The 26,963-nt window shown below is 37.5% G+C and overlaps 1 protein-coding gene across 4 annotated transcripts in view; it reads right to left on the bottom strand.

Moving 5' to 3' along the window:
- LOC116625425 (protocadherin-15-like) overlaps positions 1-26,963 on the bottom strand; it is a 1,687,848-nt gene that overhangs the window by 292,025 nt on the left and 1,368,860 nt on the right. For all 4 annotated transcript variants that reach the window (XM_032393940.1, XM_032393941.1, XM_032393942.1 and 1 more), the window contains 2 exons: positions 12,384-12,577; positions 288-420 (listed from right to left, as the gene is read on the bottom strand). In XM_032393940.1, coding sequence (XP_032249831.1) covers positions 288-420; positions 12,384-12,577 — 327 coding nt within the window. The remainder of the gene's footprint in view (positions 1-287; positions 421-12,383; positions 12,578-26,963) is intronic.

The following is a 26,963-nucleotide window of genomic DNA, read 5'->3' as shown; positions in this document are numbered from 1 at the left end:
ACAAAATATTCAACTGCATGTTTCCAGTCCCTTTATTCTGTCTTGTAATGATTACAGCTAATCCCTGCCAGGTAACGTCAGTCCTTCAGTGGTGGCAATCAATAGAATAGATTAGCCGAGGAAACCCTCCGTCCACATGAGCCCCGTTTTCCTTTCCAGATAGAATTTCCCTGTACTAGAGTACAAGCAGACATGTGAATTCTCCCCCTTACCCACACACAAATAACAGACCCATCAGCCTTCAAGTTTGTCTCCATAGAGCTTTACATATCTACCAAGAAGCATACCTGTAGATTTAATAAAACAGCACCAATCCTCATGGCTTCACTGATTTCGAGGCTGTACATCAACTGTGGGAAGCAGGGAGGGCTTTGATTATTTGGAGGAAGCACTTCAATGTACACCGTGCAGATGGAGTGCCTGCAGAGAAAGAGAACAGAAACAAGATGGGGGAAAATCCACATCACCTTTAATGACAGACCGCAGTCCGCGGTCTGCCGTTGGGCTTATAGGAGAGGACATTTTGATTTTTTAGAGAAAACAATAAAATAATTCAGAATGAAAGGATGGCAAAATAAAAGCTACCACCGAAATATCATGTTTCTATGAAATTATCTCAGTAAAAAGAAAGGAAATGCCTCAGGGTACCAATTTTTTCCTGCTTAGATTAATAGTGTGAATTAAAACCAAATAGCTGTACAAATAAAGCTAATAAATTAACAGGAGCCTTGACTTCTGACTTTACTTTTTAATGTCTTTCTAATAGCAAAAGGTATTCTATAAATATCTGGTAATATGAGCTGTCCTTGGGGCTCTCTTCCTATTAAACCAGCAGAGGGAGTATTGATTAAAATAACACACAAAACAAAATCCGGGCTGTGTTTTATTAGTTTTCTTGCTGACATCAATGGCTTCATGTAAATGCATGTCAAGAGTCAGGCTCATAAAGTAATTGTTGTGTAAATTAGTTGCAAACAAAAGTCTTCTTTGAAGAATATACCATGAAAAGCTAGAAATTAGATTTAATTAAAGCCTTGTGTTGATAGGGAATTTTTTTGAAGGACAAGGGGACACTCTGTTACTATAAAGACAAAAATATGAGCACTAACATAATCAACTTTTTGGGTATCTAAACTCTGAAATTTCTTTGCTTAACAAAAGCTACAGAGGCAAGATGTTCAAGGTTTATACAGAAGTAGCGCTGGCTAAAATTAGAGTAATGAGAAAGTTAGTTGTCTTCCACCTGGAAGATGCTACCACTACTGTCGGACTACAGTTAGCCTTCTGTCTCGAAGACCATACAACCACTGCCTAAATTGCATGCTTTAAACTTATTTTAACAAAATCACTTTTCACTAAAAACACATTTGTTGTCATTTCTATTTGGGGGCTAGAATTTTCTTAAAATAGCCCAAAGTTCTTTTGGGGCACCTGGGTGGCTCAGTCGATTAAGCATCCAACCTTTTTTTTTTTTTAAGATTTTATTTATTTGACAGAGAGAGACACAGCGAGAGAGGAACACAAGCAGGGGCAGAGGGAGAGGGAGAACCGGACTCCCCGCTGAGCAAGGAGTCCGAAGTGGGACTCAATCCCAGGACCGTGGGATCATGACCTGAGCCGAAGGCAGACGCTTAACGACTGAGCCACCCAGGCACCCTAAGCGTCCAACTCTTGATTTCAATGCAGGTCATGATCTCAGGGTCATGAGATCGAGCCCCGTGTCAGGCTCCACGCTGAACGTTGACCCAGCTTAAGACTCTCTCTCTCCCTCTGCCCCTCCTCACCAGCTTACCCACTCACTGTTGCTCTCTCTCTCTCTAAAACCAAAGTTCTTTTTATTAATTGCTTCAATTAAAATACATGGTCACCAATAATGTTTTTCTGAGATTATTATGCTAAAAGAGACTATGTTTTAAAAAGCTTTGCAGAGGGCGCCTGGGTGGCTCAGTCGTTAGGCATCTGCCTTCGGCTCAGGTCATGATCCCAGGGTCCTGGGATCAAGCCCCACATCGGGCTCCCTGCTCGGCGGGAAGCCTGCTTCTCCCTCTCCCACTCCCCCTGCTTGTGTTCCCTCTCACGCTGTGTCTCTGTCAAATAAATAAATAAAATCTTTAAAAAAACAAAAATAAAAATAAAAATAAAAAGCTTTGCAGAGAAATACAGATCATAGGCACTGAAAATTTGTTTCAGGTTATCATCTTATGCCTAAGTCCAAACTGTTCCTGGACATACCCTCAATAGATGAGTACCTATAGAATATAAGCACTCTAAAAAGTTGCAGTGACTTAAAAAATTCACACTTAACATTTATCACAATATTGTTTCAAAATTATCTCATTTCAAATTAAAATCTTTTTTATAATCAGCTTTTATAATTTATAATAAAAGTATCTGTATTTATTCTGACCTCTGGATTTATCACTTTATTGTTAAAATCTGTCAATAAAATGAATCAAATTCTAATTGTTTTCTTTTCAAAATATATATATATATATATTTATATATATATTTACAACTGAGAATTTAAGAGTAAGATTTTTTTAAAGATTTTATTTATTTATTTGTTAGAGAGAGATAAAGAGAGAGAGAGAGCACAAGCAGGGGGAGCAGCAGAGGGAGAAGCAGGCTCCCCGCTGAGCAAGGAGCCCCATGCGGGACTCGATACCGGGACCCTGGGATCATGACCTGAGCTGAAGGCAGATGCTTAATAGACTGAGCCACCCACGTGCCCCTAAGAGTAAGATGTTTACAGTAGGTTAAAATGGTTGATGAAATGTTACTTATAAACTTACAAGTATTAATCTTAGGGCTAGATGCAAAGGAAAACATGGTGGGAAGGAAAATATCCACAAGTTACCAAATTTAATGTGCATTACAGAGACCCACTTCTCATTTTGAAGTAGACCTATTATCTTTCCAGGTGGTGACCTGGCTCCAGCAGCATCCCCAGGATGCATACTCTCCCTGTTACTACCCTCATGACCCTGGCTTCTTTGAGCATCTGTTATTCATCAAGTCATTTAAACATTTTATAAGTCTGTCCTTTTTCCAGCCAGCACATTGTCTGTGGATAAGAAGTCCTATAATATCTGCCCTCTGCCATATTGGTAAGAACCTTGGCTGAGGGATGTTGTTGAGCACAGGATTTTTAACCACACATTCCTGAGTTAGAATTTGGATGTGTACCACATCCTGGGCAAATTATTTCAGTTTGACCACTGCCATCTAAAAAAATGAGAGTAATACTAACACCTCAGTTTAGCATAAGGGTTAAATAAGATTACATATGTGTGTGTGTGTGTGTGCACATGCATGTATGTTGTGTATACATATGTATATGTATGCACATATAAAAATGTATTTATCCATTATTAATAATAATTGCTCAAAATTAGGAGTCTTATTCTATTCTATGGAATGGGGTAAATAGCTTGCATATACCTTATTAATTTCCCTTATAATATTTTAAACATTTTAATTGCATCCTTTCCCTTTTCTAGGCTAAATACTTAAGGGCATGATACCCTGGTTGCCTCCCCAAAGTGGGTTTGTGGTAGTGTCCATGTTGAGACATATTAGATCAGAATCTTCTGGTGTGGGACAGAAGACTCTACATTTTCTATGGATATACAATATCCTCACACACTTGATTTAGAAGACCACTGGCCCAGGAGCTCTTGGCAAAAAAAAAAAACAAAAAAAAAAACATGTAGGCTCACCTTCTTTTTAAATTAGTAGCCTGGGGCTTCCTCTATAAACTGACTTAACACTCACCTTGGTAACCCTGGAGGTAAGAGATTCTTTCACTGATTCACATTTTTTTTTTTTTTAACCTAGAACACACTTGTACTCCAGATTCAAAGTTTTCTTTCAAAAAGTTAGGCCTTTCCTGCTTTTGGCATTTTTTACAGCTTCAGCTCACTGGTCTGGAATACTTGATGAAGTCTTTACCAGAATATGAGGCTCTTTCCCCTCATGAGAATATGGTTTACACTGAACTGATTATGCTTTGTGGGTTTCCTTATTCTTTCCCCTAAGACTATTTTCCCACGAGGGAACTAAACTATTTACATCCACAATACCGCACAGAGGACCTCTACACCCAAAGATGCTGGTGTATCTGCTACAGAGAAGACAACTTTAAAATGCAACACAAAGAACCCTATGCCCCCAGGCAGAGGATAGACAGAACAGCTGTGGTCCAACACCAGCTTCTCCTTCATCCAACCTTATTCCTTCCCTTCCTCTGCTCCTTTCCACAATAATTCAAATGCTAAAATTGCTAATTACATATGCTTCTGCTCTTCCCCCTCCCCACTTGGATCTTGGGGTTGTTTGAGAAAGATCAATTTCAAGGTCTAGCATTTTTCATCTTCAACTTCTTGGCTCTTCCTACAAGCATTTAAATAAGCACCAGTCTTTTAAAATGCTATCTCCTTTTTATCACTGATGTCAGCATGGTATCAGAGTTAGCTTTCCTGAAACTAAATACCAATAGTATTCACAATAAAATGATACCATTAATGTTGTAATAAATATGAGTAATTCAACAGCATCAGTTAAGCACATAATAAAACAGGACAGTCACTAGATAAATAATAACATTTTATGTGAAATTTTGTATTAACATTTTATAGCTAGTCTTAAATGCATAAAATCAAGCAATTATAAATACAAATTTTATTTTTTAATATTGCCAGTATGATGTAGATAAATCTCTATTTCTAAAAAAAAAAAAGAAAGAAAATCATAAAGCTTTCTCTTTCTCATTTGGTAATGAAGGTCAAAGTAGAACCCAAGTGCTGATGTATTTTCTCAGGTAATCTTAAGATTTTAAAAGACCCTAGAAACAATCTAATTTAACTCTCTCATTTTACAAAAGAGGATTAGAAAATCAGAAAGATTAAGTGACTGAATCAAGGTTAAAAAGTTAATTAGGAACCGCATGCCATGCACCAATCATTTTATCGTAATTATATTATACGATATTTGGGAACAGGACTGTCCTTCATTCTCTTTATGAATACCTAATAGTACTACTTTATTCATATAAAACTTAAATAAATATTAATTTAATTTAATTCAATTCAATAAGTATAAGGAGACCTACATAAACCAATAGACTAAATACTATCTCCGAATGAAGTTACTTTTTGTATCTTTTGGTTTTTATCTGTCCTCTTATACTTATGAGAGACTCAACACAACAGAACAAAGATTACAGACTATTACTCCTCTCTCTGAATTCTTCAGTAAGTTTACTTAATTAGAATAACAAATACATAAATAGATAATTCATATAGGCCTTATTTTGTTATTTAAATTTATGAATTAAGACTTCCAATCTGAAAAAAAGAAAAAAAATGGAAAATTGCCTTTTTTTTTTTTTTTTTTTTTTATGTTATGATTTAAGTAGGTTTACATAGCACTGTTGCCTGCTGGGTCAATTTGTAAAATATATCAAGGTCTGTACTTCCATGCTGATAATTTTCAAATAGCCTCTACTTTTCAAAGGAAATACTGAAAGCAAAACTTCACAACTCTTCGGTTCATTCATCAAGTCAATGTGAAGGCTTAATTTTCCTCCAGAAAATAGCAAATGCCATTATCCTACAGGGAACATGACATTATCCCAGCAGGGAAAAAGGATGTATCCAGATTTTATTCTCTGTAGGTCCCACTTGATATTTGATCAAACATTATAAGGTGATCTTTTAGTGTCCAAACCATTGTCTATAAGGAAAACAATGAGGCCAGGTCAACTAAATGCTTAGTGTCACTGAAAAGAGCTGTGTATTCAGATTCTGAAGATGTCATTCTATTTCCCGGAGTCGAATACGATTTCACTCCAGTGAAATCCTCTTATTGCATTGATTATTGTAGGCAGCAGCTTACTTAGACAAATCAGTGGTATGACTTGCAAATAGGAACTGAGTAAGAAGTGGATTATAAAATCTCACTCATTAAATTATAAAATAGTTAAAAAGTCATTGGTCATAATATACAAGTATATATAGATTTTACCAAATCTACATAGCATGGGACTATCCTCAATGAAAATAAAGTCATAAAATAAATTGATGACTATTAAGGGATTTTAATAAAAGCTTAAATGGTAAAAACAAAAGGTGCCTTAATTCTTAAAATTAGCATTATTAGCACTGATATTAAGCAATTATAGTATTTTTTTTTTTCTCCAGAATAATCATGAGAAAAGGTCATGGCTATGGAAGAGAGTGGAAGATAAAGTCTAGAATCCAATAGTCCTAGTTCAGGTGAAGGTTCTATAACTCGTTTATGAGGTGGGTGGGAGTGTAGGCCAGGGGCCATTTAGCCAAGTCAATTATCATCTTTCAGCCTCAGATTTCTGGTCTGCAAATTTAGAGTAATACAAAGTCACAGTGTTGTTGTTCAGATTAGAAATTATGCATAGAGAGTAGCTTGTAAAATGTCTACTGCATGCTAATTAAATAGTATCAATCATGTTTAACTCCTCTTCAGAATAACCCAATATGAAAAAGGCTATTCTTTAAATTCATTCAAACTTTGACTCTTACTTTAGGTCAGTATATAATAGCATTCCTCATTTCTTCTCAAGGAACAGTCCTTAACCATTTTCTCATGTTCATATATATACATCTATTTGCCTTTTGGGTATATGAACAACGGTCAAATCCAACTAAATGAGTCCAAAATTCAGCTCATCTCCTTCACCCAAACCATGCATGCCAACTTGACATCACCACCCTGTCACCTTAAACAAAAAGGTCTAGATTTTTTTTTTTTTTTTGATGATTCCATCTCTCCACCTTCCTAACAGGCCCCGTTCAAGCCATTAGTCCCTGGATTTTTCCAGTGGTGGAGTCCTATCTCATCTCCCTCCCTCCAGTGTTGTCCCCCTCAAATTCATCTCCCACAGAGACACCAGACAGATTTTCCAGAAACTAAACTCAGAAGTTCTCACTCAACTTCTAATTTAAAGTCCTTCACGAATACTCTCCACAGACTGGATAATAAGTCCAAGCTTCTTAAAAAAACAAATTCAATTTTCCATGAAATGACCCTTAACTCTCCTGTCCCTTCTTGAATTGGTTTATGCACTGGTTACACTGACTAGACTGGTAATTACCCATAATGACCAAGCTCTTTCAGACCTCTCAGGCTGCACAAATAATGTGACATACTTTTCTCACCTGGTCAACCTTGACTCATTCTCCGAAACTCATCTGCTTGGGAGGCCTTCTAAGTACTCCCTCATTGTAACAAGTGCCCTCCTCAATGCCCCCAGAGAGCGGAGAAATTGGCTGAATCACACACTTACCATGCTGAACTGAATTTAATTATTTATAGTCCTACTTTCCACTCTTTACTGTAATTTTTTGGCACATGATGGCACTCTGTTTATCTTTGTATTTCCATGACACAGTAAGTGGTAGTTGTGTAGTAAATGGTTGATTGGATGGAATAGAAAATCTTACTATCATGGACACCCCCTTTTTTTTTTAACTTATTAGTGACAAAATTAGACAGAATTGGTGTATACTATGAAAGAAGGCAGAACAATTTCAAATCTGCCTTTCCGTTGTGGGAGCTCTTTAAAGTTATTTGAGTTTTGTATTACACTGCCTCACTTCCTAATTCATCTGTTTAAAAAACAGGGAAAAAAAAGATGTTTGTTAAGAACTTAGGAAAACAAGAAAAACAGATGACTTTTTAAGCACCTAGGGCATTCCACGAATTGTTTGAGAGACAACAGAACCACAGTGATTCTTGCCCTTGTGAACTAAAATTCCAGTGGGGAGGAGACGAGGCAGACCATCAGCTTCATACCCTAACTGAAGGTACATCATAGGCTATCTCAGGGCGGTCGTGCAGTGGATAAAAAGGGGCATAGAAGTAGGGAAAGGCTGTTGCAGCTCTAAATACTTTGTCTGGAAAGACTTTGCAAAGAAAGTGAGATGGTTGGGTAGGGGCCAGAAGGACCGGAGTCCATGGACAAATGGAAAGACGAGCCATCCAGGCTGAGGGGAAGGTCAAGCTAAAGGCTGGAAGGTAGCTGCCGGGCTCAGGGACAAAAGGAAGTGGCGTGAGGGCTGGAGTGGAGAAGCAGGGTGGAGCAGGAGATGATGTCCCACAGAGGAGGTGACACTAGGGAGCATCCTCTGGCTGGTGGCAGATGGCAATGTGTGCTGGGCTCCCTGGTCTTTTAAACGATTTTGTCTTTTACTTTGGATCAGATGTGAGACCCCAAGGAGAGCTTGAGCAAAAAGAAAGTGTGTTTCCTGTGTTACTAGAATCTCCCAGGCCCTGGAACAGAGAAGGGGTGGAAGGGGCACTGGCAGAAGCTTAAGGAGAAGATGTTTCAACAGCCGGGACCAGAGAGAAGTGTGGCACAGACTGGGATGTCAGTAACAAGAGCAAGGGATTGTCTGTTTCTGTGTGCTTTTCGGGAAGAGCTTAGAGGCGTTGCTCAAGACCGCATTTGAGTTTGAGAGAAAGGAACACACTGAGCATGGTTCCAGGGGTGCTTGGCCAGAGCAGCTGCAAGACCAGCCATCAGATGCCAAGTGACACACATGCTCTTGGAGGTATGTTGGATAGTCGGGAACCAGATCCCCCCAGAGGGACCTGGGGGTCTGGAAGTGACAGTGGGAGAGGAGGTTAGAGGTTAGGTTAGAAGAGGAGATAATGGGGAAGGGGCTACCATCTGCAGATGGAGGAGAAGACAGGATGAGACTCCACAGGAGAACACGAGGGAGGAGGAGGAGGGACAGTCCACTGATATCTGTGAGGAGCAGAGAGTCCCCCTAGGACAGCCCCACCATCGAAGATAAGAGAGCTGTGGAGTGTGGCGTGGAGGTGTAGGGTGCACTCTGGGGGATGGCTCAACGGGGAATGACCCCTCTCACTGTGTTACAGTCCTCCTGTCACATCGCCTGGCCCTTATGTAGTTTTGGGTAGTGGCTCTCTGAAAACTTTCTCTACTGCCTCCATAAGGTTGATGTCTTTAAAATTTCTTACCCTTTGGGATCAGTTTTGATAAACTGTATCTTCTGGAAAAATTATCCATTTCACTCATGTTTTCAAATTTTGCATATGTTAAAGTAAAGGTGTCTCTTATGATTCTTTTAATTTCCTCTGTTTCTGTAGTATTTCCTTCTTAGAATTTATTACTGAAATTTCTCCATTTTTTAAAAGCAGATTTATTTATTTATCTTAGAGAGAGACAAAGAGAGAGCATGGATGGGGAGGGGCAGAGGGAGAGAGAGAGGGAGAGGGAGAGAATCTCAAGCAGACTCCCCGCTGAGCACAGAGCCCAACGTGGGGCTTGATCTCATGACCCTGAGATCACGACCTGAGACAAAACCAAGAGTCAGATGCTTAACTGAATGCAGCACCCAGGTGCCCCTCCCTATTTTTGATTAAATGAGGTGGTGGTTTATCCATTTGATTATTTTTTATATTTTTTATCTCTTTTATTCAGAGAACAAAATTTGGATTTATTTACTGGTTTTAGAGATCTTTACCACTATTCACACTTGCTATTACAATTGTTAATTCTTTCTTGCATTTTTTGTGGTTTTTATTTCTTTCATGAGGTTACAGAACAGCTGTATGGAATCTTCATAAAAATTTCTCAAAAAGAGAAGAACAGACTAATTTCACTAAATAAAGTAACAAACATAATCTAGCATTTTAATTCAAGAATAAAACATCACAGCCTTGTGGCATTCATAGTAAGAATGTAAAATAGATTTATTTAGGAACTATATCAAGATCAATCATATGATTAGCTCAAGAACAAAAGTCATTACTGTCTTCATAGATGATGGGTATATATTTTCTTATTTTAAAAAGCCAATAAAATGGGAATAAACACTTTCTTAATATAATTTAATTTTTTTTTTTAAAACCATAAACCAATATACTGAGGAAATCTGGTAGACATTCCTACTTGAGTTAAAAACAAGATGAGCAAGGATGCCTGGGTGGCTTAGTCAATTAAGAGGCTGACTTTTGGTTTTGGCTTAGGCTGTGATCTCAGGGTCATGGGATCAAGCCCCGTGTCAGGCTCCGTGGTCAGCAGGGAATCTGTTTGAGATTCTCCTTCTCCCTCCATCCCTACCCCAAAGTGTGTTCTCTCTCTCTCAAATAAATAAATAAATAAATAAATAAAATCTTAAAAAAAAAAAAAAAGCATTTTTATTGAAACAATTAGCCAATGAAATTAAAGGAAAGAAAATGGAAGGAAGGATATCAAATTTTCACTATTTATAAATACATTCCTGGATAACACTGAAGAATTGATGAGAAAACTACAAAAATATAAAATAATTAAATAAGAAAGTGGGTTAAAATTAATAAAAAGATATTAATAGCTTTCACATATATAAATATCAACCAGATAGAAGAAGAAAGAGAAAAGAGTCTATGTACAATAATAGCAAAAGATAAGGAAACAGACCAACAAAGAAATGCACAGGACTCATATAAAGAAAATATTTAAAAAATAAAAACTCTTACAGGACACACAAGAAATTATGGGCAAATAGTTCTTGGATAGAAAGATTTGACATCAAAAACATATAATTTAATCCTAAGTAATTTATGAATTTAATGTGTTCCTAGTAAAAATATGGTTAAAAACTTCACTGAACTAGCTTATTTATAGTAAAAAAAAATTAATATAAAGAGCAACCAAGACATTTTTAGAGAAAAACAGCATTGGGGTAAGTTAGCACCACCATATTATGAAGCACAGTTTAAAACATTAACAATTAAAATTGTGACAATAGCTCATGAAAAGTTGGGTGAACTAATGGGATAGAAGAGAAAGTTTCAAATCAAACTCAAATAAATGAGAAAATGTATGATATAATTAATGTAACATCTCAAATCAGTGAGAAAAAGATGAACCATCTAGTATATTATATGGGAAAAATGGCAGAGTAGCCTAAAAAAAAATATTGCTGATTGATACTTCCTCCTGTACCCTAGGATAAATCCCAAATGCAACAAAGATTTAAACATACAGCATGAATCTATATAATCATTAATAGCAAATATAAAATAATTATAGCCTTGGCTTGAGATATCAATAGAAAGATGGGCAGAGACTATGAACACAGACTTTACAGGAAAAGTAACAGAATTGACTCATAAGCATAGGAAACAAACTTACTCATAAGGAAATAAAAATATGTTATTTTTTACCTATTAGATTGGCAAAAATCTACATGTTTGATATGACACACAGCTGGGGAGACTGTAGAATTACCTACTCTCAGACTTGACAGCTGGAACTGTAAATTGTTATGAGCCCCACGGAATACAATTTGGCCGTTATTGTTGAAACTTATAATTGCATGTGCCCTTTGGTAAATGAGGATTTACTATGCTGACATATTTGCACATATATTCAAAATGACGCTTGTTTGGTATCATTTATTTCTTCATTGTCAGTAAAGGAGCGACTGGAATTTGAAAGTCCATCGACAGTGGGTTTCTTACACAGTATAACACATGTATGAAAGAATATTATGTAGCTGAGAAAAGAGTTTTGAAGAAATTATTCAGTATTCATATTGAAAGAACCTCAGGATATGCTGTAAGGGGACAGACCCACCAGATGCAGGAATGAATTACTATTCATTCATATTTTCTTTAAATGCATACTGAAAATTGGGGAGCAAGCAAGAAATTAATAAAAAAGATATCTCAGGTAGGGCACTAAATAAATGCAGTTGTAATAGTGGCAAGTCTTTTGCTTTTTACTCTCTCACACCATCCATGTATCTATATATTTGAATATGTATGTATGGGTTGCATATATATTTTGTAGCTAAATGATCAATTCTATAATAAATTCTAGATAGAATATATAGTGCATATATTTTTATGTATGTGTGTATGCATATATATTTTGTATATATAAAGAGAGGATATATATATATATATATATATATATATATATATATATATATGTATATATTTGAATAATTACCCAGACATTGAGAGGCGGCTTCAAACCCAAGACATTTCATGTCGCTGCTATGTCTGTGACCTCTCACTGTTAGCAAACTTGCTTTTCAGCAATAAATTGCCTACCTGTTTCTGATATTTCCCAGTTCCCCCCTAGAATAGAGATCTGCATCCCTCACATCTGTGAAATCACAGTTACTTATTTTGTGGTTTAATCTTTATTGTCCTTTCCCTACAACTTAACCAAGTAAGAACGTGCAGTTCCTGAGAATTTGGGCCCTTGAATTTTCTGGTCAAATTTAGATGTGTCAGAATAAAAGTACACTTCCTGTGCTTCCTCTGTGTCAGGGCACGGTTAACCGGGAGCGCGGAGAAGGCGCAGTGGCTGCGCTGTGCCTTACCTTCTCTCCGCGGAAGGCGCATTATCCGCGGCCTGGACCGTGAGCGCGTAGGTGCGCCCCACCGTCAGTGCCACCCCCGGGGCGATGGTGATGAGGCCCGTGGTGTGGTTGATGACGAAGTCGCCCTGAGCCCCCACCAGGATTTCGTACGTGATCTCCCCGTTGGACCCTTCGTCTGCGTCCACGGCTGTGAGCTGGAACAGAAAACCACATCGTCAGTCCTCCTGGGGCTCAGCTTTCCATCCCGTGTCCCTGTTCCCTGACAAAAGGAGCATGCTTTCAAAGACAAAGTATAGGTGAAGAAAGATCTCTTGGCACATTCGCTCTTGTCTTGAAGGGTGGCAAGGGTGCGCCGATTTGGAAGCAATCCCAGCAGGAAGGTTTTTTTTTTTTTTTTTCTTTTCTTATGAAAGTGATAAAAGTTTTGGATCTTGAAGACTGTCTTTATTTTAATTTACTAAAGGAAAGAAGAGAAAGGGTCTAACAGCAAATCTAATATCACTATGGGAAAGTTAATTTTTTCCTTCTACGTTACCTCCTGTTCTGGACATAAAAACACAGATTACTGCCTACCGAGACTGGAGAAAACCTAGTGGGTGAAGTCTGTCTTTATTACTGTCATCCTTCCTTCTGCTTTTGCCTTTTACATCCATACTATTTTCCTTCCGTCTCTCAGAGAGTCTCCCGTCCTTGCATCCTTTTTATTTCTACTTCGCTTTAGGAAAGATCTTTATGATCTTGTTCACACTGACTTACAAAAGACGGAAAAGGCCTAGGGTATTGCCTTTCCAAAATCAAACAAATGCATCTCTGATTGTAGAATAGCTTACTAAAAAATTAGACTGTCAAGCCCAAGAAGTTTTGTTGTTGTTGTTGTTGTTGTTGTTGTTGTTTTTGAGAAAAGAGAATGAATTCAGAGGCCCTTGATATCACCACATGAGCATTCCTAAGGCTAATTTGTAGGTGTTTATAGTCATTATGAAGCAACTTGTATCCAAAAGTTAAAAGTATATTTGGGTCATTACATGTGAAAACGGAATGACCATTGTTAATTCAATAAAGCAAAATTAAGGTAAGAATGACTTAATGAGTTAAATAAGGCTCTTTGCTGTTAAATATAAATTTACCCCCTGGGGGGAAGTAGTAGTTCTAGTGGGAAATCTTATACTATGCATTTTACAGACATTCACAGAAATTTCTCTCTTTTTTTTTTAAAGATTTTATTAATTTATTTGCGAGAAATTGAGAGAGAGAGAGAGAGTGAGCACACAAGCAGGGGGAGGGGCAGAGGGAGAGGGACAAGCAGACTCTCCCCTGAGCAGGAAGCCAGATGCTGGGCTCGAACCCAGGACCCTGGGATCATGACCTGAACCGAAGGCAGACACTCAACCTACTGAGCCACCCAGGCACCCTCAGACATTCACAGAAATTTCTGTTTTCCTCATTCCAAAAGTGATCGATGGGGATAAGAAAGGTGGCCTCATATAAGTTTACACATAGGGGAAAATAATTAAAAGTTTCCTCTTGAATAAGTAAAATATATGATTTTAATAGGTAAACCTACAGAAAAAAATTTTCTTACTTACTAACATTTTCATATGTATTTCTAACCCCTAATTTTCACTTCTATAAAGTAATAGTTTTTTATTGTTCACAGATTCCTTTGGGTGACCCCTGGACCCTCTGGTGCACTTAGATCAAATGTAAGTGTGCACATTTACCTTGAAACTTGAATTCAATTTCAAGAGCGCCATGTTAATTAATGGCCCATTCAGATGTTCATGCTCACCATCCTGAGAAAATGTAAACAAAGTGCCTTACACACACCATCACCCTTAACGGGATATACAGTGCATACTCTGTTTCTGTGTTTAGCATCCACTGCATTCAGAATGATAATGTGCATAGAAATAGTAGCTACAAAAATAATTGAGAGGGAAGAAGGAAATTTGAGAGATTGGCATTCAGTTAGCTGAGATTAGGTATTTGGGGGTGGACAGATGTGGTCACCAGAAGGAAATGCATTTCATAAAATGACTCTGGGACTTATAGGAGGATGATAGACATGGTCCTAAAGGCAAAGGAGAAGGAAACTATTTGCAGAAACAGAACAGATGAATGATGTATATTTATGGAGAATGAGTCAAGCCAGACCGACTCAATTCTCTTTTGCATGTGGGTAAAATTAGAAAATTAAGAGTGGGGGTAGCAGAGGAGATATCAATTTTGATTATAGTAAATCACTTAACATAATGTCTCAGGAAATCTTAATTAAAATTTAGCTCAAATTGGATTCAATATTAACATTCTTCCTGGGACTTAAATTGGCTAAAGGAATCTAATGATAAATGGCAATGCATCAAGTTAAGAGCGGTTGAGGAGCATGCTTTGGGGATGTGGGTATTATGGCTGGCCTTATTTAACATTTTCATGAATGATATTGGAAGGGAGGATAAGCTGGATAATAATTAAATTGAGGAAGGCACCCATCTGGGAGGTGCTATAAATACCAGAGAGTACTGCAAAGCAGAGGTGAGGAAAACAGCCCCCAGACTGCAGAGCGAGCCAACCACAGAAGACAGGCAACACCACTAGATCCACAGAAACCAACGGCAGGTAGAGAGTTCAACAAATAAACCAAAAATCAGTTCCATGTTTAGGCGATTTAAATAACTTTACATTATTTTTCAGTTTTTTAGTACTAAGTCAGAACACAGTGGGCTAAAAACCAATATAACTGAGTCCCCACACGTGCAAACAAAACTATGGTGAAGCAATTATTTGGTCCAAGATTCGAAAAGGGAACGGAGACACTGGCTGAATATCCAGAAAAATGGTAATATCCCTTGTGAGAGACCCGGAACCTAAAGTCTGATGGGGATTTCATTCAGTTATGACCCAATGACTGTGACCAGGGGTCTCCTGAGATGAAGTCATGTGAAAGTGTTCCCAGAGCAGAGGGGGTGTCCGCCTCCTAAATCAAAGAGGACGGAGGAACAGTTGATGTTCATGGAGAAGCCAATGTGTTGCTTACAAGTTACCAGACAGTAGAATAAAATCTATCATTTGTAATTGGTTTCCTTCAGTGTTATGATACATAAATGGTAAGACACTCTAAGTCATGCATCTGTATCTCTTTTTCTGCAGTGTACTACAGTCCTCTTCACGGAGTTGAATCTCACCCTCCCACCATTCCTTCCTCTTGCCATCCCCATACCCACGCGTTCCAGACATCCTCAGCCACCCCTCTCTCCCACGATAAAAAAAAATAAAAACGAGTAAATAAACATGACATGGCTAGATCTGACTGTGGTTTATTTGTCTCCTCAATCTCTTTCCTGTGCCTGAGAAACTGAAAAATAATGGCTTTACGTAAAAGGACAAATGTAAAGAATGTTGGATCATAAACTGAAAAAACAACCTTAGATTGGAGTCTCACAAATGAAGCAAGGATTCAATAAAAGTCATAGTTCATACAGAAATCATCATACTTAAACTATAATCAACTGCACGTGGTGTTTTTATATGAATGATGTCTAAGCTGACCGTGACTAAGCATGTTGACCCATTGGCATCCTGGGCTTTGCTTCTAGGAAGAGCCTCTCATTTTCCCCGGAGAGATGCTCATCCCCTTCACAGCCCATGGGTGGGTGGGGCTGGTTCTAGCTCCAGCAATGCGAGTGAGATTCAGGCCTGGGCTGTTTGGTTTAAGAACTGGCAAGTTATCCAAGTTGGTAGAGTCAGGGTAACTCCCAGAACCACGGGAAAGAGTGGCTCTTAATTACCCAAGGGCTAGACTGGTCGATTTATATCTGACGTTTGCTCATCTTTACACCTGCATTGGGTCTCTCCAGGACTGAGAAAACGACAATGCCAGGAAATGGGGAGAATATCATTGATGATACTGTTTGCACGTTTGCCTGACCTTTACTGATATATGAACGAAAAACGTACTGCTTTTTTTAAAAAAGAAAAAGCTAGTTTAATTTGACATTATGTCTCTTCAACATTAGAATCCCAAATATTATAGGAAAAGAGTTATGATTAATGATTCTCCTTGGCTTGCTTTGTGACTATTTATTCTTCTAGGGGTCCTGTACTTGCAGGTTTTGGTATGCGGTGCCAAGTGGTCCCTAAATACATGAAATCATCCTTGATTATTGTATGATTATTCATTACAATGGCCAAAGATCATGCTATGGAAGTGGTAGAGTTACCCCTGTTTAGAAATCATGATTAGCTCCTTAACAAGTAATAAAAAATATGTATACATAGATAAACAACACACACACATATATATTTCCCTGTAATAAAGCAGTTCTTTTTTAAACAAAGCAATTATCTAAATTAATAAATTAAGCAGTTTAAAAAATATATATTTCTTAGAATGTCTTTCTCAATCTCTTTATTCTTCATATTAACTATTCAAACCAGGCAGACAAAAAAAAAAAAAAAATAGAGCCATATGTGTAAGTTTGGTGATATTTAGTACAAGGTAAGGTCATGGATACTCGTGTTTAGATCTCTTTAAAATGAAGTTCAATTTGCAAAGTGAACTCTGGATTGATGGCTTGTGAAAACATGTAAATCTGAGTTTAGAAAAGTCTGGAAAATTCTGTATCCTTTCCATAAGTGTTATAGAAGTGAGCCAACTGAGACTACTTGGTGATAATCATAAAAAAAGAATTAATTCCTAAACTTGCTTTGGGGAAAATAATAATCTGGAGGAAAACATTCATTTCTAAATAATTAATGAGAGCCTATAATGGTGCCAGGGACAGTGTTAGATGCTGGGGGTAAAATTGGTAATTAAAAGATGGGCTCCTCTTCTTCTCCTTTCCTCCTCCTCCTCCTTCTTCTTTTTGGAATGTACCATCAGAGAAGGAATATTATTAATAACAAGGAAATCTATACTGACCTGATGTGGCAGGCACTAGTGAAAATGAGCATAAGCAACCATGAGTGAGCTACAGGGTACGCATGAAAGTCCTCTGGTCTGGGTCACATTCGAGCTGGGAGTGAAAGATGGATTACACGCAGTTAGTGGAAAAGGGAAGGGCATGTGCGGGGACCCTGAGGACAGGGAAATGGATAAGGCTCTCGGGGACGCCGAATGTGACAATCTGGAGAGAGTAGCGCAGGAAGCCGAGCGACAAGCAGAGACATCCTGAAGGGCTTCTGGGGACGTGACAATGCCTTTGAGACTCAGCATGTGACAACTGAATGCTGGGTTTACTTGTATTCGGTATTTTATGGATAGTACTCTCTGCACTCTTTTTTTTCTCCTTTCATTTTTTGTTTTGAGAGCAGGGAATGCTGGAGAGAGTGCCATAATTTTAGGTAAGAAGGTTTCAGAAAATAGCAGTGAATTCATTTAGTGGTTCTTATTTATAATAAAAATTACAAAAGAACTGTGCTTGTCTCCAAAAAATGGATTGAAACATTTCACCCCTGACTTAGATAGCAAAATACATTTGAAGAAGGGGAAGTTTTGGTCCACAGGATAGACCCCAAATGAAAAATGAAGAATGAGCCTCACTGCTTCCCGTGGTGTGCACAGTCGACCAGCTAGACCACAGTCTTCTGCTGCATCACGATACAAAGTGTTTTGTTCAGGAAACCTCATCATCTGAATATCTGATTCAATCCAGTGCTTTCTATTACAAAGGGAGATCATCTATTAACAGGGGTTTCTTTGTATTCTAAGTTCACCTAGAGAGTAGGAAGGGTGAGCGATGGTGCTGGGGTGAACTCCTCAGGAAGGATCACTGAGAAGACACTCTGCCCTTTTCAGAACTTTTCCAGGAGAGTGTCTGAGACTTGCTTATTTTGATTTTTAGCTAAGGCAGAAAAGACTGCACTGTGCTTCCAGACATTTACTTCTATCTCCTAGTACGTCATGCCAATCCTTTCATTTTGTATTTTTCATTTCATGTAGATTTTTTTTTCTGTTTCTTTCTCAGTCTATTTGTGAAAATAGCAGAAGCGCAGTTCTTGAAGGCTTGTGCAATAAGTTGCAGGATTACTTTTTTGCTAAATGATTTTGCAATTCTCTTCAGACTGTACTTCCTTTGATTATTTTAATTCAACAGAACAAAGATTCAGTGCCCCAACACACCTGTTGCCCTATAATTTTTATTAGACAAAGAGAGGATGCCTAATATGAAATTTAGGGTCTTATAAAATGAATACATTTGCACAGTAGTGATATAAAGCCATATGGAATTTTCCTTCTTTGATAAAAATAAACTATAATCCATGACTTATATTTGATTCATGAAAATATTCACTTCAATTATTTCAGTAAAAAGAAAAAAAAGAAGTATTTTCTTCCTGTTAATACAGTGCCTTTATTTTATTTAATTCATTGGTTTCCCTTCAATTCATCATAGGAATCCCTATTTTCAACATTCTGTCCCTTACTTTATATTATACATTTGGTCTCATCTCTACTCCTGACTGAAACTGTTCTTTGAAAGTGGCAAAGAGGGGCATTGAGAAGGTAGGACTTCTGGTTCTGGTGGTGTGAGAAGGCTGGAAAATTCTTTTCTGAAAAAGCAAAAATCTAAGCAAAATGTGGGGTGCCTGGATGGCTCAGTCAGTTGAGCGTTGGACTCTTGATTTCAGCTCAGGTCATGATATTGGGGGTCCTGAGATCCAGCCCATGTCATAGGCTCTGCATTCAGCATGGGGTCAGCTTGAGATTCTCTCTCTCTCTCTCCCTCTGCCCCTCTTCTGCTCATGCTTGCTCGCTCTCTCTCTCTCAAATAAATATTTAAAAAAAAAATCTAAGTAAAATGATCAAAAACACCATTTGGGGCTCTAAGACTCCACTGAAGTGGACAAATTGAGACATTACTCACAAAAAAACAGTTGCAACATTAGGTAAGAAAAGCAGGAGTCGGTGGCCTTGTTTGGACATCACTGGATACCCCTGACCCCCCAAGTACACTTGACACATGTTATAAAAGTAGGGCTGGTCATGAAAAGCAGCAGGCTTGCTTTAAGAGAGGGCAGAGTGAGTTTGGTGTGGAGTTAGTAAAGAAGCACAGTGGGGACTGAATGTGGAACATTCAATACAAGTTGTAGAGCTGCTGTCTCAGCTGTTGTAAGCAAACAAGCCAGAAATTCAGCAGAAAAAGAGAGAAAATGAGAGCCCAGCAGAAGGGCTGGATAGGCTCTCCGCACATCTCTGAAACTACTCCCACACATGGAGGAGCCCTGGGGAATGTCCATGCCAACAGGAAGTCTTGGGCCTTGCCTAAGCTTCCTGTCCTCATCCCAACCCATGTTCAGGTCAACGGGCAGAGGGTGCAAGCAGCCTTATGGGCTTAGGTGTTTGTGCAAATCACTGGCTGACATGAAGCCACACAGAAATGAAGAATCAAAGCAAAAATCATGCAGAGACATTAGGAACCACACCCTTAAGAGAAATATGTTCAGGGGATGAAGTCCAGATATGTTATTAAAAAAAAGTCCTCAGAGTCAATATCAAAATCCAGAGGTACTATAGTGTTTAAACAAACTGAGTAATTAAAAAATAAATCTAGAGATTGTTAAAGAAAAGATTTTTCTGACACTTGCTAAAATGGTAAGGAAGGTACAGTTCAGGACCTTTGTGATAGGTGTCAGGACTATCACAATAGGTGGGGGAGAGGGGGGCTCAACTGAGCTCCAAAGAGCTGAGGATTTACAGCCAATGAGCAGAGTGGATGGAAAATTATTAGGAGAAGACATCAAGGGTAGGGGGCTTGTTAAACCAACTTAACAGGATTTTCGCAGAAGGCAGGCCAGGGTACTCAGATATCAGTGTAGGTGATGAGCAATTTTCAGCCAAATTGCCAAAAGATGAAGAAGATGTTAAGAGCAGCAAAAATACTCATTTCATAAAAGGACACAATGTATCATTTGTGGCTGACTTCTTATTACAAACAATAGAGGCTGGTAGACAGAGGAATGACATATTCCGAAGTACTGGGATGAAAAACAACCAACTATTGACCAGGGATAATATATCTGGTGAAACAATCCTTCAAACTAAAGGTAAAATAAAGACATTCAATCACTTTACATAATACATCATATTACTACAACAAAGGACAAAACCACATGATAATCTCAATAAATACAGAAAAAGCAGTTGATAAAACTGAATGTCTATTTATGGAAAACGAAGATTCAGCAAACTAGAAATAGGGGGAAATGTCTTCAACCTGAAAAAACCATCTATAGAACAACCAACAACTTGCGTTATGCTTAACAACGAGGGCTGAGTGCCTTTCCATCAGATCAGGAACAGGAAAAGGATGCTCTCAGCATTTTACTCCACTTTGTACTGGATTTTCAAGACAGTGCAACAAAATACATAAAAGAACAACAACAACAAAAGGCATCGGGTTGGTAAGATGAAGTAAAACTATACTTATTTGAAGAAGATATGATTTTCTATGTAAAAATGCTAAGTAATCCACAAGAAACTATAAGAACTAGCTAATGATTGCCAAGGTTAAACAAAATCTGTTGTATTTTACTATATTAGTGGTGAACAATCCAAAAATAAAAATATTTCCATCCACAGTAGCTTAAAAAATGACAAAATAACTAGGAATAAATTTAGCAAAATAGGTGCAAAATGTACATACCAAAATCCACAACATTGCTGAGATAAATTTAAAAGCATGTTGGAAAGACAGTCCATGTTCATGGATTGAAAGATGTAGTACTGTTAAGATGGAAATTCTCCACAATATATTTGATTTGTAAATTCAATAGAGCCTCTACCAAGATCCTTATCAAGCCTTTTTAGTAGAACTTGTCAAGTTAAGCCTAAAATTTATATGGAAAAAGAAGGGACCTAGAATAGCCACAGCAATTTTAGAAGAGAAAAATAATTAAAAAAAAAAAAGACACTATCTGATTTTGAAACATACTATCATTCTACAGTAATCAAGAAAATGTGGTTTTGGCATAAACTATACACAAAAGGAACAGAAGTCCAGAAATAACCTCTTCTGTTTACAGCTAACTGATTTTCAACAAAGATACCAAGGTTATTCAATGGGGAAAAGATCATTTCTACAGTAAAAACTGCTGAGACAATTACACATTTATGTGCAAAAGGTAAAAAATAAAAATAAAAATGAACTGAGACTTTTATTTTATAGCATTCAAAGTGGATCCCCCCATACAATGTAAAAGCTAAAACTATGAATCTCGTAGAAGATAAAACAAGAGAAAATCTTCATGAACTTAGGTTGGTAAACATTTCTTAAATATGACATCAAAGCATGATACACAAAAAGAAAAAATGATAAACTGAACTTTTTCAAAATTAAAAGCTTTAGCTCTTCCAAAACCACTACTAAGAATATGAGAGACAAAACATAGATTGTAAGAAAATATTTGCTAATCATATATCTGAGAATGGACTTGCATTTGCAATTTACAAAGAAGAATTACAAGTCAGTACTAAGAATACAAACATTACAAATTAAAAAAAAATGGGCAGAAGATTTGAACAGACATTTTATCAAAGATGGAAAAATTGCTAATGAGCACATGAAGAGATCTCAAAATCACTAGTCTTTGGGGAAATGCCAATTAAAATCACAATGAAATATGGCAAGGTACCTGCCATAATGGGCTTGATAAAGAAACTGACAATAGCAAGTGTCAGTGATGACGTGGACATGTAAAGGGTACAGGCATTTTGGAAAGGAGTTTGGCAGTTTCTTGAAAAGGTAAGTATATTCCTCTCATACGACTCAGCAGTTCTACTCCTAGGTGTCTCCAGATACACCCAATGGAAATAAAAAATACGTGTCCATAGAAAGGCATACAGAACATTCTTAGCTACATTATTCATATTCTCCAAAACTGGAAATAGTACAAATGTCTATCAGCTAGGTAACAGATAAAATGTGCTGTTTTTATGCAATGAATACTATTGAGTAATTCAAAGAAACATATATAGGACTGAGTCTACTGCATAGATGGCTAAACACAGTCATACTGTTTCTGCTGCTAAATACAGTAGTACTGAGTCACACTAAGTGAAAGAAGCCAGGCCAAAAGAAAAATAAAAGGCTATATGTTGTATATTACCAAATTTTTGAAATTTTTAGGGACAAAAAGCAGAACTGGTTTCCTAGAGGAAAGGTTCCTATTTCCACAGGGAACCATTCTGGGTGATGATGAGGTTTGGACTTGGATTGTGGTAATTGTTACACAGCTGTTACTAAAAAAAATCACCGAAATGTACACTGATGATAAATGTGTATTAGGACATGTAAATTGTGCTCAGCAATGCTGTTAAAAATTACAAAGAAAATTCAATCCACATATAGGGTCTTTATCCATTTTGCCTTTCTATGCATTGACGGGATACCATTCAGGCCGGCCAGAACCACTGTAATTGTTCATTCGTTGTTTTTGTGACTTGGTCCATTTTTCTCTCTCCTTTCTCCCTTCCAACACACGTTCCAAAGTTTAGGTCTTGGTTGTATTTATAAACAAGTTTTCCGTCTTTCTCTTTTAAACCTCTGTGTCCTGCTCTTCTCTCAGGTAGTTGACTATCTGCTCCATGTTACTCCACGACATCTTTTTAAACCTACTCCTTCTCCCTGGGAATGGAACAGAAGGGAAATTTCTGGAAAGCAAGGAAGCACATCAGCCTTATGGAAGAAAAGTGGAGTATAATCAGCAAATCCCACTTTGGAAGGATGGGTCTGTGTTAAGAAAAGTCATAAAAGGGAAAAAGGTGAAAATGTGGAATATGGAATGGGAATACGCAAGGATTTCAAGGGAGGATGTCTTCTGTGAGAACATTGTCAGAGAGAACATTTCAGAGAACCTTTCCGATGTGATACTGAGTCATGGCTAATGCTAGAGGAGGCCACAGCCTTTGGCTTTTGTGTGAAGCCAAGGTATAAGGCCTACCTGGGATCACTTGGAAATGTAGTTTTCCATGATACCTTTGGTGAGGTTTGGACAGATTAGGTGTCAACACTGTGTTGCCTCATGAGAGACAAATGCCTATTGCATTAAAATGATGCCCAGAAGCTCATGTCAGTGAAAATGTATACCTAGGGGATGGCATACGGTTAGGACGCTAAAGCAGATGAAACCCAGAGTTGACTGAGAGATAGTCTCTAATGCCTACCCCAGTAATGGAAAATGTATGATACGTGAGAACAACCTGGTTTTGTTGGGAAAGCTGATATAATAACATGGCATTATTAATTGTGTTGCGTTAAACATTCAATCTCTTGGCCTCAGCTGTATGATGCAATAAAGGATTTCTTGTTCATTTATGCAGTTGATAAAAATGAAGCCTGAGTGGATATTGATCTCTTGGATAGAAAGATTATTTGGGAAGGCAACCTAGAACTCACCAGCTAGGTAATAACCATGGGGACAGATTTGTTGGAGGAAGAATTTAATTTACGTTGGAAAAACTTACATACACAGTTCAATGTTTCCATCAGCACTAATAAAAAGGTGTAAGTGATAGAAGATGAAGGAAAGAAATAATCTTTAAAATGTTAAAGAAATATCAGACAACTTACTTAGGAAAAGGTATGGTTGGAAATGTATTTCGCAGAGGAAATTCCAATTCCTTACTGGATAAAAGATATTCAGGTGTTTACCAATGTTTTGGTAAGTCTGCTTTTATGCACTATGTATTATAGAAGTTGCTGTAACAAAACTTTCAGGAACATGCCTTCCCTGTATGTATCAAGGGGATAATATATCCCAAGTGCAGATGATTTAGAAGACATCAGAAGTTGTATTTAGAGGTCATAAGACTTCCACTATGTTCTTGCCATAAAAGTTATGTGTTGCCTACCCTGTATCCTCACTTGAAGCTAAATAAACTTGGTGCTACAGAGGCCTATTGGTTCTCAGTCTGAACCTAAGACCACTCCTGCTGATCAAGCAAATTGGGCAATGCATAAATTAGTTATGTCCAGATTATACTCTCTGCAGCCTTAATGTGAGCTGGTGATGCTTTGAAAAAAAAGCTTACAGGGCTACTCGTCACCCCTCTTCTGTTCAGCATGTCCTAGACTAATCCAAGATGGCAGCCTCCTCAGCAGAGCAGGTGTTTAGCAAAGGGATCTTCCAGATGTATAATTCATTAATGATACCATAATCATTAATTTTTTATGGACCATTCAAAGTATTGTTACTGGAGATGGGGCTCTCATTTAGGCATTCCTCTGCCTGATAAAAAGCTCAAGAATAAAGCAGCAACAAGGTGACCGTTGAAAGTGTTTCTTTATATTGCTTGAGAATTTGGAGAGTTAGCTCCTTTTCTGCGGCAACTTCATAATCCTCTTGTAGGGTTTCACTGAGTCTCATTACTCAGACTCGGAGACTGTAAACCGGAACCTTAAATGCTTTCAAGCGGCTACGCTCTCTCACGCTCGGCTTCTACCCTCATTACCTCTGAGAAAGAGTTCCTCAAAGTCGGCTTCGAAGAAATGCCATCGCCCAGGACTTAACTCATCAATTTAAAGACCTCGTCTTAAATACTTCTTCAAGAAACCTTACATTGTCTACAATGCGCAATCTGAATTACTCTGCTGTGCAGGATATGCCTTTAATTGAGAGGTAAACTGATACATTTATTCAGACCTTAATTTGTGCCAGATGCCGCGTTCTAACGCGTAGAAGATACTGACAGAATATTTTCTGTCAGCTTGTGGTCTAGAAGAGGAGACAGGAAAGAAAAGTTTCTTTAATAGATGTGCTAGTAGAGAAGGATAAGACTACAAAGTCCAGAAATGCCTGTAATGACATTCTTCTTGGAAGAAGAAACCAAGGCATACTTGACTTAGTAAAAGAAAGGCAAATCTCTCACCATTTGGTTCCTCCCCTGTCCAACAGCATTCAGAGTGGTGTCTTTAATGCCCCATGAAATACCATGCCTTTGGTTGTACCCGTCCACCTCCAATAACTTTGCCTGTCTGAGCACTTATCATCCTGATAGGTTCATGGAGTTCTCATCAGCAATGAAGCCTTCCCAGCTATTCAAGCCCTACCGAACCATCCTCCCCACTCATGTTCAATGAACTCTCATCGTATTCTTAGTCTGTTCCATGTAATTAAAAAAAAATAAATCAATAATGGTTTGTGATATTTTCTGATTATTTCACTGTGAATAAGGATCATCTCTTACAATATATATGAAGCTTCTCAAGGGTTAGCACTGCATCTTTTTCATCCTATTTTTCAGAGCCTCTAGTTTAGCATCACATACATAAAAATGTATACACATTAAATTATAATTTGTCTAAGGATATACATATATGGCATATGTTTGTAATATGCATGTATATTAGGGCTTTCTCAGTGGTGTTTTGCTTGTTTTATTGGCCAAACTGAATGAGCAAGTTTACTAGGCTTCCAAGAAATTCCTAATTCTCTATTTGGAATATTGGCTTTTTTCTAAGATTCTCTGTCTTTGAAACATCTCAATATGGAAGCATTTTTCTTTTACTCAAATAACTATGCTTTGACATTTTAACATAATTTACTGCAAGAGGGAGTTGAGAGGGAAACAGATTTTTTTTTTTCTGAAAAGCAAACAAACTTTGGTGATATACAGAAAAGGAAAAAATGTATAAAATGTATTACACATTTTTGTTTCTTTTAGTTTCTTCTGGTTTCTAAATTTCAAGCCAATTATTTAGTAAACCAGCAATATCTAGAACTGTAATGATGAGTAAGAATATTGCCAAAATTAAAAATGTAAAATGTAGATGATATTAAAAGCAACCATACACAATTAAAAGCTTTATAAAAATGCACGCATTTAAGCATCAATTACTGAAATTGACCATGGAGGGCTTTTACTGTGACAACCCAAAACATGCTAGATAGATATAAAAGCAAATGAACTTAACTGCCTTTACAAATACACTTCCTGAGAAAAGCTGGGTTTCTAAATATATCAGGAAAGGGCGATTGAAAAATAATATAAAAGCCGAATGCGAGAATTTTTTTTTACCTATACAAGTTCAAAATGCAGATGTTTGTGATCACTGTATTGATATCATTAATATTTTCCCCAAGTTTATCAAATGGGAAAGCTTAATCTACACAACACAACTCTTAAGGTCTTAAGAGCAATTTAGATGTTAAAAAATTTTGTAGTGTTTAATTGGATGATATGAGCCATAGTTATCATCATCAAAAAATAAAACCATTATATGCCTTTCTCCCCTACTACCCTAGTAATTACTGAAGGTCAGAAATTAAATGTTAGTCGTTTCTTTATTCCTTATGATTTGCACAGCGCTAAGCACTTCACTCAGCACAGTGAATGATTTTCAAATAAGTGTTATTCACTTTTATTTCTCCAAAAACATGTGAATGCTTTCTCATTACATTTTTTCAGTCAGATTGTTCAGCCTCTCAAGAGCCTTCATTGGAGAGATTCTTCTGGATAATCAAGCTGGGAAGTAAGATGTCCTAGGGATACGAATGCACCTGCAATTTAGCTGAGTAATTTTTAAATCACTTTAACCTGAAACATGGGTAATTTCCCAACACTCATACATAAATTAAAGAACA

This window comes from Phoca vitulina, unplaced genomic scaffold, assembly GCF_004348235.1.
Source record: "Phoca vitulina isolate PV1807 unplaced genomic scaffold, GSC_HSeal_1.0 scaffold78, whole genome shotgun sequence".
NCBI lineage: Eukaryota > Metazoa > Chordata > Mammalia > Carnivora > Phocidae > Phoca > Phoca vitulina.
Note: the sequence above shows the minus strand (reverse complement) of the source record. Positions and strands in the feature narration are given on the sequence as shown.